The sequence below is a fragment of the Bombina bombina genome, chromosome 9 (assembly GCF_027579735.1).
Source record: "Bombina bombina isolate aBomBom1 chromosome 9, aBomBom1.pri, whole genome shotgun sequence".
NCBI classification, from domain to species: Eukaryota; Metazoa; Chordata; class Amphibia; order Anura; family Bombinatoridae; genus Bombina; species Bombina bombina.
In genome coordinates this window covers 286,909,079-286,923,655 of record NC_069507.1, presented here as the reverse complement: position 1 = coordinate 286,923,655, position 14,577 = coordinate 286,909,079, and the positions used below count along the sequence as shown (strand labels likewise).

General features: G+C 44.4%; 2 protein-coding genes and 1 non-coding gene across 4 annotated transcripts in view; 2 read left to right on the top strand and 1 right to left on the bottom strand.

The window, feature by feature from the left end:
• LOC128640607 (chromodomain-helicase-DNA-binding protein 4) overlaps positions 1-3,598 on the bottom strand; it is a 108,344-nt gene extending 104,746 nt beyond the window's left edge. The window contains exon 1 of the mRNA XM_053693075.1: positions 3,564-3,598. Within this exon, the coding sequence (XP_053549050.1) occupies positions 3,564-3,598 (35 nt within the window). The remainder of the gene's footprint in view (positions 1-3,563) is intronic.
• Positions 3,599-5,240: 1,642 nt separating this feature from the next.
• The window catches only part of LOC128640350 (chromodomain-helicase-DNA-binding protein 4), a 12,362-nt gene continuing 3,025 nt past the window's right edge, over positions 5,241-14,577 (top strand). For both annotated transcript variants that reach the window (XM_053692847.1, XM_053692846.1), the window contains exons 1-5: positions 5,241-5,370; positions 5,452-5,596; positions 5,761-5,926; positions 6,234-6,337; positions 6,459-6,576. In XM_053692847.1, the coding sequence (XP_053548822.1) occupies positions 5,285-5,370; positions 5,452-5,596; positions 5,761-5,926; positions 6,234-6,337; positions 6,459-6,576 (619 nt within the window). In that variant the 5' untranslated portion in view covers positions 5,241-5,284. The remainder of the gene's footprint in view (positions 5,371-5,451; positions 5,597-5,760; positions 5,927-6,233; positions 6,338-6,458; positions 6,577-14,577) is intronic.
• Positions 6,028-6,159, top strand: LOC128640645 (small Cajal body-specific RNA 11). Its single transcript, XR_008399379.1, has one exon. It is a non-coding gene; the product is annotated as a small Cajal body-specific RNA 11 (non-coding RNA).

The window sequence follows — 14,577 nt, the reverse complement described above, 5'->3', positions numbered from 1 at the left end:
ATTCCGTGCTCTAAAATTTTACTTACAGGCAACTAAGGAATTTCGACAAACGTCTTCTCTGTTTGTCATTTACTCTGGGCAGAGGAGAGGTCAAAAAGCTTCCGCTACCTCTCTTTCTTTTTGGCTTCGTAGCATAATTCGTTTAGCTTATGAGACTGCTGGACAGCAGCCTCCTGAAAGAATTACAGCTCATTCTACTAGAGCTGTGGCTTCCACTTGGGCCTTCAAGAATGAGGCCTCTGTTGAACAGATTTGCAAGGCTGCAACTTGGTCTTCGCTTCATACTTTTTCCAAATTTTACAAATTTGACACTTTTGCTTCATCGGAGGCTATTTTTGGGAGAAAGGTTCTTCAGGCAGTGGTTCCTTCTGTATAAAGAGCCTGCCTATCCCTCCCGTCATCCGTGTACTTTTGCTTTGGTATTGGTATCCCAGAAGTAATGATGACCCGTGGACTGATCACACTTAACAGTGGAAAACATAATTTATGCTTACCTGATAAATTCCTTTCTTCTGTAGTGTGATCAGTCCACGGCCCGCCCTGTTTTTAAGGCAGGTAAATATTTTTTAATTTATACTCCAGTCACCACTTCACCCTTGGCTTTTCCTTTCTCGTTGGTCCTTGGTCGAATGACTGGGAGTGACGTAGAGGGGAGGAGCTATATGCAGCTCTGCTGGGTGAATCCTCTTGCACTTCCTGTTGGGGAGGAGTAATATCCCAGAAGTAATGATGACCCGTGGACTGATCACACTACAGAAGAAAGGAATTTATCAGGTAAGCATAAATTATGTTTTCTCCTCAAGCGTCCCAGATTTTACCGCCCTCACATGCAGTGCCCTGTGCTTCCTCTCAAGCTCCCGCAGGAGTTACTTTAAAAAGACATTGCTTCTCTCATGTCTTCTGCAGTTTCAGATGCGTTGTCTGCTTTCCCTATGTTGCAGGGAAAGCGTAAGAGGAAAATCAAACATTCAGTAAGCGAGGTTTCTGACTGAGTTGTTGCTATTTCAGATGTCCCTTCACAGAAGCCTGAGGAGGAGGATAACGTAGTAGCATCTGAAGGTGAAATTTCAGATTCTGACAGTGTAATTCCTCATGCTGATACTGAAGTTGTATTCTTCAGGTTTAAGCTGGAGCACCTCCGTTTGTTACTTAAGGAGGTTTTGGCTATTCTGGACGACAGCGACTCCTCGGGCGTTGTTAATCCCAAGAAAACCAGTAAGCTGAACAGATATTTTGAGGTACCTTCCACTATAGAGGTTTTTCCGGTACCAGACCGAGCTTCTGAGATCATTGCTAAGGAGTGGGAAAGACCGGGTATACCTTTTTCTCCATCTCCTATATTTAATGAGATGTTTCCCATAGCCGACTCGGTTAAGAAGGCTTGGCTAATAAGTCCCCAAGGTGGAAGGAGCTGTTTCCACTTTTGCTAAGAGAACTGCTATACCCATAGAGGATAGTTGTGCTTTGAAAGATCCTAGGAACAAAAAATTAGAGGGGTTACACAAAAAGATGTATGTACAGCAGGGCTTACAATGGCAGCCAGCTGTGTGCATTGCTACCATCACTAGTGCGGCGGCATATTGGTTTAATGCGTTGTCTGATGCTATTAGGACAGAAACTCCTCCCCTGGATGAAATCCAGGATAGGATAAAAGCTCTTAAATTGGCCAATTCCTTTATTACAGATGCTTCCCTTCAAGTTATCAAACTGGGAGCAAAGATTTCAGGTTTCTCTGTTCTAGCTCGCAGAGCCTTATGGTTATAGCCTTGGTCTGCAAATGTATCCTCGAAGTCTAAGCTTTTAGCGATTCCTTACAAGGGGAAGACCTTGTTTGGACCTGGCTGGACGGAAATAATCTCTATTACGGGAGGTAAGGGTCTCCTCCCTCAGGACAAGAGAAACAAACAAAAGGGACAACAGAGTAATTCGTTCCTTTCGAAATTTCAAGGGAAATTCTTCCTCTTCCGCTTCCAAACAGGAACAGTCTAAACCTTCATGGAGACCCAATCAGTCTTCGAATAAGGGAAAACAATCCAAGAAACCTGCTATTGAATCAAGTTTTCCTCCCAGAGGCAGATTTCTGCTTTGAAGATTATCTGTAGACCAAACAAAGAGAGAGGCGTTCTTACACTGCGTAAGAGACCTCTCCGACCTGGGAGTGATAGTTCCTGTTCCGATTCAGGAACAGGTTCTGGGATTTTATTCCAATCTGTTCGTGGTTCCAAAAAAAGAGGGAACTTTCAGGCCTATTTTATATCTCAAGTCTAAACAAATTCCTCAGAGTTACCGTCCTTCAAGATGGAAACTATTCGTTCCATTCTCCCTTTGGTCAAAGAGTCAATTTATGACATCTGTGGATTTAAAGGACTCGTACTTGCTTGTTCCCATTCACAGGGATCATCACAGGTTTTCTAAGGTTTGCCTTTCTAGACAAACACTTCCAATTCTCTGCCCTAAAGTCTTGCCACAGCTCCCAGAAGTTTCTCAAAGGTTCTGGGTTCGCTGTTGGTGGTGCTTCGGTTACGGGCATTGTGGTGGCGCCCTATCTGGACGACATCCTAGTCCAGATGCCATTTTTACAACAAGCAGGATTCCACACGGAAATGTTATCCTTCCTGCGATCTCTACGGCTGGAAGGTAAATTTGGGAAAAAGTTCCTTAGTCCCAAATACAAGGGTAACTTTCCTGGGAACCATAATAGATTCCCTATCGATGAAGATTTTTCTGACAGAAGTCAGGAACTCAAAGATTTTCGATAATTGTCTAACACTAAAGTACACTGCGCGGCCATCAGTGGCTCAGTGCATGGAGGTAATCGGGCTGATGGTAGCGTCAGTGGACATCATCCCATTTGTTCGGTTCCATCTCAGGCCCCTGCAGTTAAACATGCTCAGGCAATGGGACGGAGATTATGCGGATTTGTCTCCTCGAATACTGGAGCAGGAGACAAGGGATTCTCTTCAATGGTGGTTGTCTCGGGGTCATCTCTCCCAGGGAACCTGCTTTCGCAGGCCATCTTGGGTAATTGTGACAAGACACCAGCCTTCTAGGATGGGGAGCAGTCTGGGGCTCCCTAAAGGCTCAGGGAGTTTATAGGTAGAACAGACTGACTCCAAACATTCTGGAACTGAGAGCGATCTTCAATGCTCTTCTGGCCTGGCCCCAGTTAGCCTCGGTCCAGTTCATCAGGTTCCAGTCGGACAACAACTTCAGTGGCTTACATCAATCATCAGGGAGGAACGAGGAGTTCCTTAGCGATGAATGAGGTAACCAAAATAATTCAGTAGGCGGAATCCCACTCTTGCGGTTTGTCGGCAATCCACATCCCAGGCGTGGACAACTGGGAGGCGGACTTCCTGAGCAGGCAGACCTTTCTTCCGGGGGAGTGGGGACTCCATCCGGATGTGTTCTCAGACCTGATTCTCAAGTGGGGTCAGCCGGAATTGGATCTCATGGCATCTCGACAGAATGCCAAACTCCCAAGATACGGGTCGAGGTCCAGGGACCCCCGGGCGGAACTGATAGATGCTCTGGCGGTCCCTTGGACCTTCAGTCTAGCATACCTATTTCCTCCGTTTGCTGCTCTTCTTCGGGTCATTGCTCGAATCAAGCAGAAGGCGAAGGCATCGGTAATCCTCATTGCACCAGCTTGGCCTCGCAGGTCTGGTGGACATGTCATCTCTGCCACCTTGGAGACTTCCGTTGAGGAAGGACCTTCTAATTCAAGGGCCCTTCCTTCACCCCAATCTAGTTTCTCTGAAATGGACTGCTTGGAGATTGAACGCTTAATTTTATCCAAGCAGGGTTTTTCAGAATCGGTCTTGAAGACCATGATTCAGGCTCGTAAGCCTGTGACTAGAAAGATTTACCATAGGATATGGCGTAAATATCTCTATTGGTGTGAATCAAAGGGCTACTCACGGGGTAGAGTTAGGATTCCTAGAATTTTGTCTTTTCTCCAAGAGGGTTTGGAGAAAGGATTATCGAGCTCCCTAAAGGGGCAAATCTCTCCCTTATCTATTTTGTTACACAAACATTTGGCAGATGTCCCAGATGTACAATCATTTTGTCAGGCCTTGGTCAGGGTCAGGCCTGTGTTCAAGCAAGTTATTCCTCCATGGAGTCTGAATTTAGTACTTAAAGTTCTTCAAGGTGCTCCGTTTGAGCCCATGCATTCCTTCGATATTAAGTTATCTTGGAAAATTTCATTTCTGGTTGCGATTTCTTCTGTTCGCAGAGTGTCAGAGCTCTCGCCTTTGCAGTACGAGTCTCCTTCCCTTATTTTTCATTCAGATAAGGTAGTTTTACGTACTAAATTAGGATTTGTTCCTAAAGTTGTTTCTGATCGAAACCGTATTCAGGAGATTGTTGTTCCTTCCTTGTGTCCTAATCCTTCTTCTCTGAAGGAACAGCTTCTACTCAATTTGGACGTGGTTCGTGCCTTAAAGTTTTATCTGCAGGTGACTAAGGATTTGTGTCAGTCTCCTGCTTTGTTTGTGGTTTTCTCAGGAAAACGTAAGACAGAAGGCTAAGGCTACTTTTTTTTTTTTTTGGCTGAAGAGTATCATACGTTTATATATGAGACCACTAGACAGCAGCCTCCAGAGAGAGTTACAGCTCATTCCACGGGGGCTGTTGCTTCCTCATGGGCATTCAAAAATGAAGCTTCTGTGAAACAGATTTGCAAGGCTGCAACTTGGTCTTCTCTTCATACTTTTTCCAAATTCTACAAATTTGACACACTTGCCTCGGCTGAGGCCCCTTTTGGGAGAAAGGTTCTTCAGCAGTGGTGCCTTCCGTTTAGGTTCCCTGTCTTGTCCCTCCCGTATCATCTGTGTACTCTAGCTTGGGTATTGAATCCCATTAGTAATTAAGATGATCAGTGGACTCATTGTGTCATAAAGAATTTATGCTTACCTGATAAATGTATTTCTTTTTTGACACAATGAGTCCACGGCCCGCCCTGTTCTTGTAAGGTAGGTTTTGGGTTATTGTAAACTTCAGACACCTCTGCACCTTGGCTTTTTTCCTTTCTTTCCTTAACTTCGGTTGAATGACTGGAGTGGGAGGGAAGGGAGGAGCTATTTAACAGCTTTGCTGTGGTGCTCTTTGCCGCCTCCTGCTGACCAGAAGGTGAATATCCCATTAGTAATTAAGATGATCTGTGGACTCATCGTGTCAAAAAATAAATTTATCAGGTAAGCATAAATTTTCTTTTCCTGCATGTGCCTCACAGGTCTTAGGATTTAACGCTCGGCAGCGAAAGGCTTTCTTAAACGCCATTATGCGTTACGGGATGCCCCCCCAGGATGCTTTCACTACTCAGTGGCTGGTCAGAGACCTCAGGGGGAAATCAGAGAAGGAATTCAAGTAAGAGACCTGTTTTTATGTGTTCCTTTTTAATAAGTTGGTTTTCTTTTCTGCATTATAACACACTCCTCTCTAACTCAGAGCCTACGTCTCCCTCTTCATGCGCCACCTGTGCGAGCCAGGTGCAGATGGAGCAGAAACGTTTGCTGATGGCGTACCCAGAGAAGGGCTCTCTCGTCAGCATGTTTTAACCAGAATCGGAGTGATGTCTCTCATTCGCAAAAAGGTGCCTCCATTTGCCTTCACAGCTGACTTGGTTTCTGTACTTCTCACTCTAATTGACAGTGGCGTCTTGCTAGCTGATTAAGGGCTTCTTGGCCCTGTTGTGTTTTCTTGTGCTGTTTTTTTCTCCTGTGTTGCTGCACACTTCTTACAGGATTTGTTTGCCAGGTGCAAGAATTTGAGCATGTGAATGGACGTTGGAGTATGCCAGAGCTTGCAGAAACAGAGGAGAGCAAGAAGGCTTCACAGACAGACTCTCCTTCCCCCAAAACTCCCACCCCATCTACACCAGGGGATACTCAGCCCAACACCCCAGCACCTCAAGCTACAAACGGTACTTAACCCACACCAACCACTTAGAGGGATAACGGCTAAACCTACAGTTATTGGAGTACCTGCTCTCCCCAGAATTTTCTCTATCTTGTTAGTCTGCACCCGTCCTCCCCGCATCTTCCTCCTTTTTCTTCAGCACGATTGGAGGCCGCGGTGGACGCACAGTATCCCCTGTCTGTTTAGGAGGGCTGCACACAGTTTGAGTGCTCACCCTTAAAGGCATGGCAGCACACAAGAAAACTATGGGGGGGTTATGTATAGATTTGTTTTACCTGTGTAGTTGAATGTTCTCTCATGGTTTTCTTCAGATGATGCTGTGAAGAATGAGGAGTTGGTTCCAAAAGAGGAAAATACTGAAGGGGATGTGAAAGCAGTCACGAAAGAAGTGAAAGCGGTCACGGAGACTAGCCAGGTGATCTGTTTCCTTTTGTTACCATTCTCAAGCCGATTTGTCTGATGGTTTCTTATTTAGCTTACGTCTCAGGTTGTCATCTTAACTTTTCTATTGTATTTCTATTCTGCTACTTTTACAGGCAGCTGCACCTGTATCAGAGCCACGTTCTCCTGTTCCTCAGGCTGATGAAAAGCCAACTGAGCCTGAGAGTCAAGAAAAGCCCCCTGCACCTGAGCCCATGGAGACCGATCAGAAAGGCAAGTACATCATGTACACTGTTTGTTTTTTCCCCTCATCATCCAAAAGCAATTTAAAACGATTTCTTTTTAAAGACACGATGTGATGAGTCCACGGATTTCATCCTTGTGAGATTACGCCTCCTTGTCAGCAGGAGGAAAAGAGCACCAAAGCAGAGCTGTTATATAGCTCCTCCCTTCCACTCCAGTCATTCTCTTTGCCTACGTTAGTGATAGGAAGAGGTAAAGTGAGGTGTTAGATTAGATTCTTCAATCAAGAGTTTATTTTTTTAAAAGTAGTGCCAGAGTGCTACTTTTGTTCTAGGGTGTAGCTGTAGTCCATATCAGTCTCTACAGTAGAGCTATTGGTGGCTTTAGAGCATTGGGAACTGGTGGGACATAATTCTCACTGCGCCTCCCATGCTGTGATGCTGCCCTTCTTGTCATGGCCTAAGCAAAAATCAACTCAGGCCCTATCTTTGTCCACAGGTCTATAGGAGGGAAAGGACCTCTGAAACCTGTTGGAGCTGTCCTGCTGTCGGACAGCATCGAGGTAAGTGCAGTCTTTATTATTCTGGGACATATTTCAACTCAGAGAGGACTCTGCACTTAATCATACATATTTTTATTGGGAACATGGGCTCCTTAAGTAGAGGGCTCCCCTGCAATGCAGCATTTATACAGGCACTGAGCTACGCTTGGGGCTATTTTCATTGGGAACATGGGCTCCTTAAGTAGAGGGCTCCCCTGCAAGATTTATTCAGGCACTGGGCTTCGCTTGGGGCTATCATTTTTTTGTTAAAAAGTTAGCCAAGAAGCTGTCAGATTTTGACGCCCAGGAAGGGCTAATTTTCATGCGCTTCATTCGGGTGTACAGAAGCCGCGCAGATGTTAGTCTGTTCCGGAGTTCCGACATCCGGGATATCCATCGGGCATTACGCTAGAACCGCATGGTTGTATAAGCAAGCGGTTGATAGCGTTCTGAGACCGATCGGATTCCTGCTGGGAAGGGTGGTCTGGAAACCGGGTGGCAGGTAGGCGCCTCAGCAGAGCTGTTGAGGCAAAGTGGTGTCGGTTCTTTTTTCTTGCAGGAATTCAACAATTTTACTGAGCCGGATAAATCTTTTGGTTTTTAATTTTAAAGGCACAGTATCCTGTTATTTTTCAGGATTTGCAAAGGCCAGTTTTTGGTATTAGTTCTTTCACACTCTTGTTTCTCAATACAGTAAGAGTGGTGGGTTAAAAATTTAAGGGGCCAATACAATTTTTAAAGGGCCAGTATATATTTTTTATTTCAATTTTACACTGTTTTCTTCAATATCATGAGTTTAGAAGATGTCCAGAATGTTACTTGTGCCATGTGTTTGAATGTCAATGTGGGACCTCCTGTTCCTTTTTGTCCCTCATGCATTGAGAGGGCTTTAAGCTATAGAGAAAAAAAAATTGTCTAAGGCGGATGATTCTCAGGAGTCGAACGATGATATGCAGAGTATGCTGCAGCTTTCTCCAAGCGTCACAGCCCTTAACGCCCGCTCAAGCAGTGCCCTGTACTTAAGTTTCTGCTGCAGTTACGTTAAAGGACATAGCTGCAGTTATGTCTTCTACACTTTCTGATGCATTATCTGCCTTTCCTATACTTGCAATTTCGGACATACCCTTCCAGGGCTCTGAGTTGGAGGGTATGGAGGTTCTATCAGAAGGAGAAATTTCTGACTCAGGAAGTTCCTTACCTTTGACTGATTCAGAAGTGGTTCTTTCAGGTTTAAACTAGAACACCTCCGCCTGTTACTCAAGGAGGTTTTAGTGACTTTGGACTACGGTAGGGTTCGTTCCTGAGAAATTAAGTAAGTTAGACGGATACTTAGAAGTTCTTTCTTACTCGGATGTTTTTCCAGTTCCCAAGCGAACTTTAGAGATTATTTCTAAGGAATGGGAGAGACCAGGAATTCCCTTCTCTCCTCCCATTTTCAGGAGGATGTTCCCTATAGCTGACACTGTCAGGGAATCTTGGCAGGCGGTTCCTTAGGTGGAGGGGGCTATTTCCACCTTGGCTAAACAAACTACTATTCATATTGAGGATAGTTGTGCTTTCAAAGATCCTATGGATAAGAAGTTGGAAGGTCTACTTTAAAAGAATCTATCTTCACCAGGGTTTGCTATTGCAATTGGCTGCATGAATTGTTACGGTCACTAGTGCGGCAGCTTATTGGGTTGATGCTCTTGCAGAGTCTGACAGACTTCTTTGGAAGAAATGCAGGATTGGATTAAATTAGCTAATTCTTTTATTACTGATGCTTCTCTGCAGGGCCTCGCAGGATTTGGTATGCCGATCTGGTGGACATGTCGTCTTTGCCACCGTGGAAGCTTCCGTTGAAGAAGGACCTTCTTATTCAGGGGCCCTTCACCCAAATCTAGTTTCTCTGAAGCTGACTGCTTGAAGATTGAACGCTTAATCCTATCTAAGCGAGGTTTCTCTGATTCGGTCATAGAGACCTTGATTCAGGCACATAAGCCTGTAACTAGGAAGATTTACCATAAGATATGGCGTAAATATCTTTATTGGTGTGAATCCAAGGGCTACTCATGGAGTAGTTAGGATTCCCAGAATTTTGTCTTTTCTCCAAGAAGGATTGGAGAAGGGTTTATCAGCGAGTTCCCTAAAGGGTCAAATATCTGCTTTATCTATTTTGTTACACAAGCGTCTGGCAGATGTCCCAGATGTTCAATCCTTTTGTCAGGCTTTGATTAGAATTAGGCCTGTGTTTAAACCAATTGCTCCTCCATGGAGTTTGAATTTAGTTCTTAAAGTTCTTCAAGGGGTTCCGTTTGAACCTATGCATTCCATAGATATTAAGTTATGTTGGAAAGTTTTATTTCTTGTTGCCATTTCTACTGCTCGAAGAGTGTCTGAGCTTTCGGCATTACAATTTAATTCGCCTTACCTTATTTTTCATTCGGTTAAGGTAGTGTTACGTATTAAACTTGGTTTTCTTCCTAAGGTTGTTTCAGACGAGAACATTTAATCAGGAGATTTTTGTTCCCTCGTGTCCTAATCCTTCTCAGAAGGATCGTCTTCTGCCCAATTAGGATGTAGTTCGTGCTTTAAAATTTTACTTACAAGCAACTAAGGACTTTCGTCTATTGCCTTCTTTGTCATTTTTTCTGGAAAACGTAAGGGTCAGAAAGCTACGGCTACCTCTTTCCTTTTGGCTGAAGAGTATCATCCGTTTTGCATATGAGACTGCTGGACAGCAGCCTCCTGAAAGTTACGGCTCATTCCACCGGGGCTGTTGCTTCCTCATGGGCATTCAAAAATGATGCTTCTGTTGAGCAGATTTGCAAGGCTGCAACTTGGTCGTCTCTTCACACTTTTTACAAATTTTACAAATTTGATACCTTTGCTTCGGCTGAGGCTGTTTTTGGGAGAGAGGTTCTTAAAGCAGTGGTGCCTTCCATTTTAGGTTCCCTGTCTTGTCCCTCCCTTTTCATCCGTGTACTTTAGCTTTGGTATTGTATCCCACAAGTAAGGATGAAATCCGTGGACTCATCGTGTTTCTAAAAAGAAAAGAAAATTTATGCTTACCTGAAAAATTTGTTTCTTTTTAGACACGATGAGTCCACGGCCCGCCCTGTTCTGAGACAGGTTATTAATTTGTTAAACTTCAGACACCTCTGCACCTTTGCTTTTCCTTTCTCTTCCTAACTTCGGTCGAATGACTGTAGTGGGAGGGAAGGGAGGAGCTATATATACAGCTCTGCTGTGGTGCTCTTTGCCTCCTCCTGCTGACCAGGAGGCGTAATCCTACAAGTAAGGATGAAATCCGTGGACTCATCGTCTAAAAAGAAACAAATTTATCAGGTAAGCATACATTTCTTTTACAAGATACGACGAGTCCATGGATTTCATCCTTATGGGATATCGCCTCCTGGTCAGCAGAAGGAGGCAAAGAGCACCACAGCAGAGCTGTATATATAGCTCCTCCCTTCCCTCCCCCTCCAGTCATTCTCTTTGCCTGTGTTAGTGATAGGAAGAGGCAGAGTGAGGTGTTTTAGATTCTTCAATCAAGAGTTTATTGTTTTTAAAAGTGGTACTATGGAGTGCTACATTATTCTGGGGTGTTGCCTAGACCAGATCAGTCTCTTCAGATTAAAAGAGAAGCATCTGGTGGCTTTGAAGCAATGGGAACTGGTGGGACATAATTCTCACTGCGCCTCTCATACTGTGATGCTGCCCTTTCTGAGATGACCTAAGCTACTCTAACTCATCTTTCTGCAGGACTACAGGAGAGACCCAATGGACTTCTGAACCCTGTTGAGGCTGTCTTGCTGTCGGACAGCATAAGCGGTAAGTGCAGTCTTTTTTTCTCTATAGGAGACCTATATACCTCAGGGTTGTCTGCACTTACATATGTTAATGGGAATCAGGGCTCTTTCAGTGAAGAGTGTTTTCCCTGACAGCATGTCGCAGTGATTTTCTTGTATGGGGTCTAGGTCTTTTTCACAAGCTGACTGCACATAGTTTTATTACCATAAACTTAGGTTTTGTATCACTCCCGGAGCTGAAGTGTCTCCCTAGCACAATGAGTGGCAATACTGCCTAGTATGCTGGGGATCTGGGTTCAATTCCTAACAGTTATGCCCTTAGTTATTGTGGATATATATTTAACGGGCGGTTGTGTTTTTTCCCCTACAGGGTTTTTAACTTGCCATGCTTTATGATGACCGGGAGGTGATTTTCGCCCACGATGGGCAAGGTTTTTGGTCCGATGAGGCTGTTCTTTAGGACAGCAGGCTATCAGACTTATTTCGTCACTAATACAATTACCGGTAGAGTGTATATGTATTTCAAGTGATATGGGTGACTATACAAACACATGGTCATTTGTTGTTGAGTATGGCGACTGGGAGATGCTGGGTACCCCCACGAGGGGCGGAGTCTCTGTAGAGCGCCAAAGTAAAGGGCACCAAGACCGCTCCTTCCTCCTTAATTCACGGAGGGCCTTGAATTGTTTGACATGATTCCTCCTTTCCTTGTTCTAGATAATAGCAAGGAATGGAAGAATCTAGTTTAAAGCGCTTTCTTTCCAGTCGCTTCCGGTCTCTGAAGTTATGGCACTGCGGTGCGTCGTTTTTAAGCATGCACTGGAGCCAGTCTCACATAAAACACCGTGGTTATAAGTGATTTCGGCTCGTCTGTGTTAGTTCATCCACTGACTTTAGATGATAATACCCATAATGAATAGTCGCTTTAGGGTTTAAAGGACAATATGTATTAATGTTTGTTCACAGTCTGGTACCATTAGTTAATCCATGGATCATGTTTCAACCCTAATATAGTGGCCAAAATGATTTTCGACCTGCAGGCAATACTCTGCGGTTCTCTGCAAGACAATTGTCTCTGATTTATAAGCAATATTCATTTTGTTAATTATAAATTATATTAAGTGGCTTTTTCTGTACAACAGAAATAAGGCGTTCCTTTTTAAATTTACTGAGGCAGTAACATTTTTTTCTCTGTAAATTTTATTGCACAAATTGCAAGGGCTTATTTGTTCCTCCTTTATGAAAGTAGGATGGCACAAATGTTATTCAGTGGGTCATAGACACTAAAATGCGCTTTCAGATTTAAAGAGACAGTACTGTTTTGTTCTATGTATAATACATGTCTTTCAAATGTTTATTGTTGCTTCATCCTTTTTGGAAATAAACATTTTGTTAACATAAGTTTGTCAGGTGTCCAAATTTTGCATGTAAATTCTGAAGCTATGTGATGCAATATTGCATGCGAGACGGACAGATAGCTCAGCATGCTAAGACTGAGCTCTGTAGCAACCCAAGGGTTGCAGGTTCGATCCCCGGCGAGGTTCACTCAGCCTTTCAGCCTTCCGAGGTCGATAAAATGAGCAGCGCCTTTAGACCCTTACGGGTGGTTAGCCGCACTTTACAAGTACCCACTACAATACAATCGTTTGCCTTTGTACAATAAAGTAAATACTCCATTTTTAACAGTTCAGGTGACAGTAAGGGTCATGGTTATTAGGCCATTACTGCTGTTCCTTGGTGGGCATTCATCCTTTGTGACTTAGGATGGAACTCAACAGCACACAACAATAGTTTCCTTTAAGATATAGAAAAGGAATTAAAGATCTTAACTTAGCTGTTTAAGTTATAAGATTTTTGATCTTTCCTTTCAGATTACCAGGTCGGCGGCTGAGAGTTCGGGATTTCCGGCTTGGCGCGCAGTGCCTTATGGTTGCATTCTGGATCTGCGGATGTGTCATCTAGTCGAAGTTTTTGGCTATTCCTTACAAGGGGAAGACCCTGTTTCGGGCCTGACTTGAAGGAGATTATTTCAGACACCTCGGGAGACGAGGGTCTCTTCCTCCCTCAGGATAAAAAGCCCAATCAGAGGGCGACAGAGTAATTTTCATTCATTTCGAAATTTCCAGGAAGTTCCATCTTCCTCTTCTGCTAAACAGGAAGGGAATTATTCACAAGCCCACCTGGAGACCCAACAAGGCTTGGAACAAGGGTAAACAACCCAAGAAGCCTGCTGCTGCTACCAAGACAGTATGAAGGGGCGGCCCCCGATACGGGACCGGATCTAGTAGGGGGCAGACTTTCTCTCTTGTGTCCAGGCTTGGATAAGAGACGTTCAGGATCCCTGGACACTTGAAATCGTGTCTCAAGGGTATCAGTTGGAGTTCAAACATTCCTTCCCCAGGGGAAGGTTTCTTCTTTCACAATTGTCTGTAGACCAGATAAAGAGGCGTTCTTACGTTGTGTAAAAGACCTTTCTGCTATGGGAGTAATTTGTCCCATTCCAATACAGGGACAGAGGTTTTACTCGGATCTTTTTGTTGTTCCCAAAAAAGAGGCAGCGTTCCGAACCATTTTAGATCTCAAGAGTCTAAACAAGTTTCTCAGAGTTCCATCCTTCAAGATGGAGACTATTCTGACAATTCTTCCATTGATCCAGGAGGGTCAATATGTGTCTACTGTGGACTCAAAGGATGCATATCTTCATATTCCTATCCACAGAGATCATCACAAGTTCCTGAGGTTTGCCTTTCTGGACAAACGTTTTCAGTTCGTGGCCCTTCCTTTCGGGCTGGCCACTGCACCCAGGATTTTCGCAAAGGTTCTAGGGTCTCTACTGGCGGTTCTCAGGCCGCGGGGCATTGCAGTGGCGCCTTATCTGGACGATATTCGGATCCAGTCGTCTTATCAGCTGACAAAGTCTCATACCGACATTGTTCTATCCTTTCTAAGGACTCACGGGTGGAAGGTGAATCTAGAAAAGAGTTCACTAATTCCACAGACAAGGGTTCCTTTCCTGGGAACTCTAATAGACTCTCTATCCATGAAAATCTTTTTGACAGAAGTCAGAAAGTTAAAGATTCTGAATACATGCCGAGCTCTTCAGTCCAATCCTCGGACGTCAGTGACTCAGTGCATGGAGGTGGCTGCAATGGACATCATTCCGTTTGCTCATTTTCATCTCAGACCTCTACAGCTGAGCATGCTCAGACAATGGAATGGCGATTATGCAAATTTGTCTCCTCAAATGGATCTGGATCAGGAGACAAGGGACTCTCTTCTTTGGTGGTTGTTGCCGGATCATCTGTCCCAAGGGACGTGCTTCCGCAGACCCTCATGGGTGATAGTGACAACGGACACCAGTCTACTAGGATGGTTTGCAGTCTGGAATTCCCTGAAGGCTCAGGGTGTGTGGACTCGGTCGGAGTCTCTACTTCCCATCAATATTCTGGAGTTAAGAGCGATATTCAATGCGCTTCAGGCTTGGCCTCGGTTGGCTTCGGCCAAATTCATCCGATTTCAGTCGGACAACTTCACGACTGTGGCTTACATCAATCATCAGGGAGGAACAAGGAGTTCCTTAGCGATGACAGCAGTAACCAAGATAATTCAGTGGGCGGAAGCTCACTCTTGTTATCCGTCAGCAATCTACATCCCAGGAGTGGACAACTGGGAAGCGGATTTTTTGAGCAGACGGAAGTT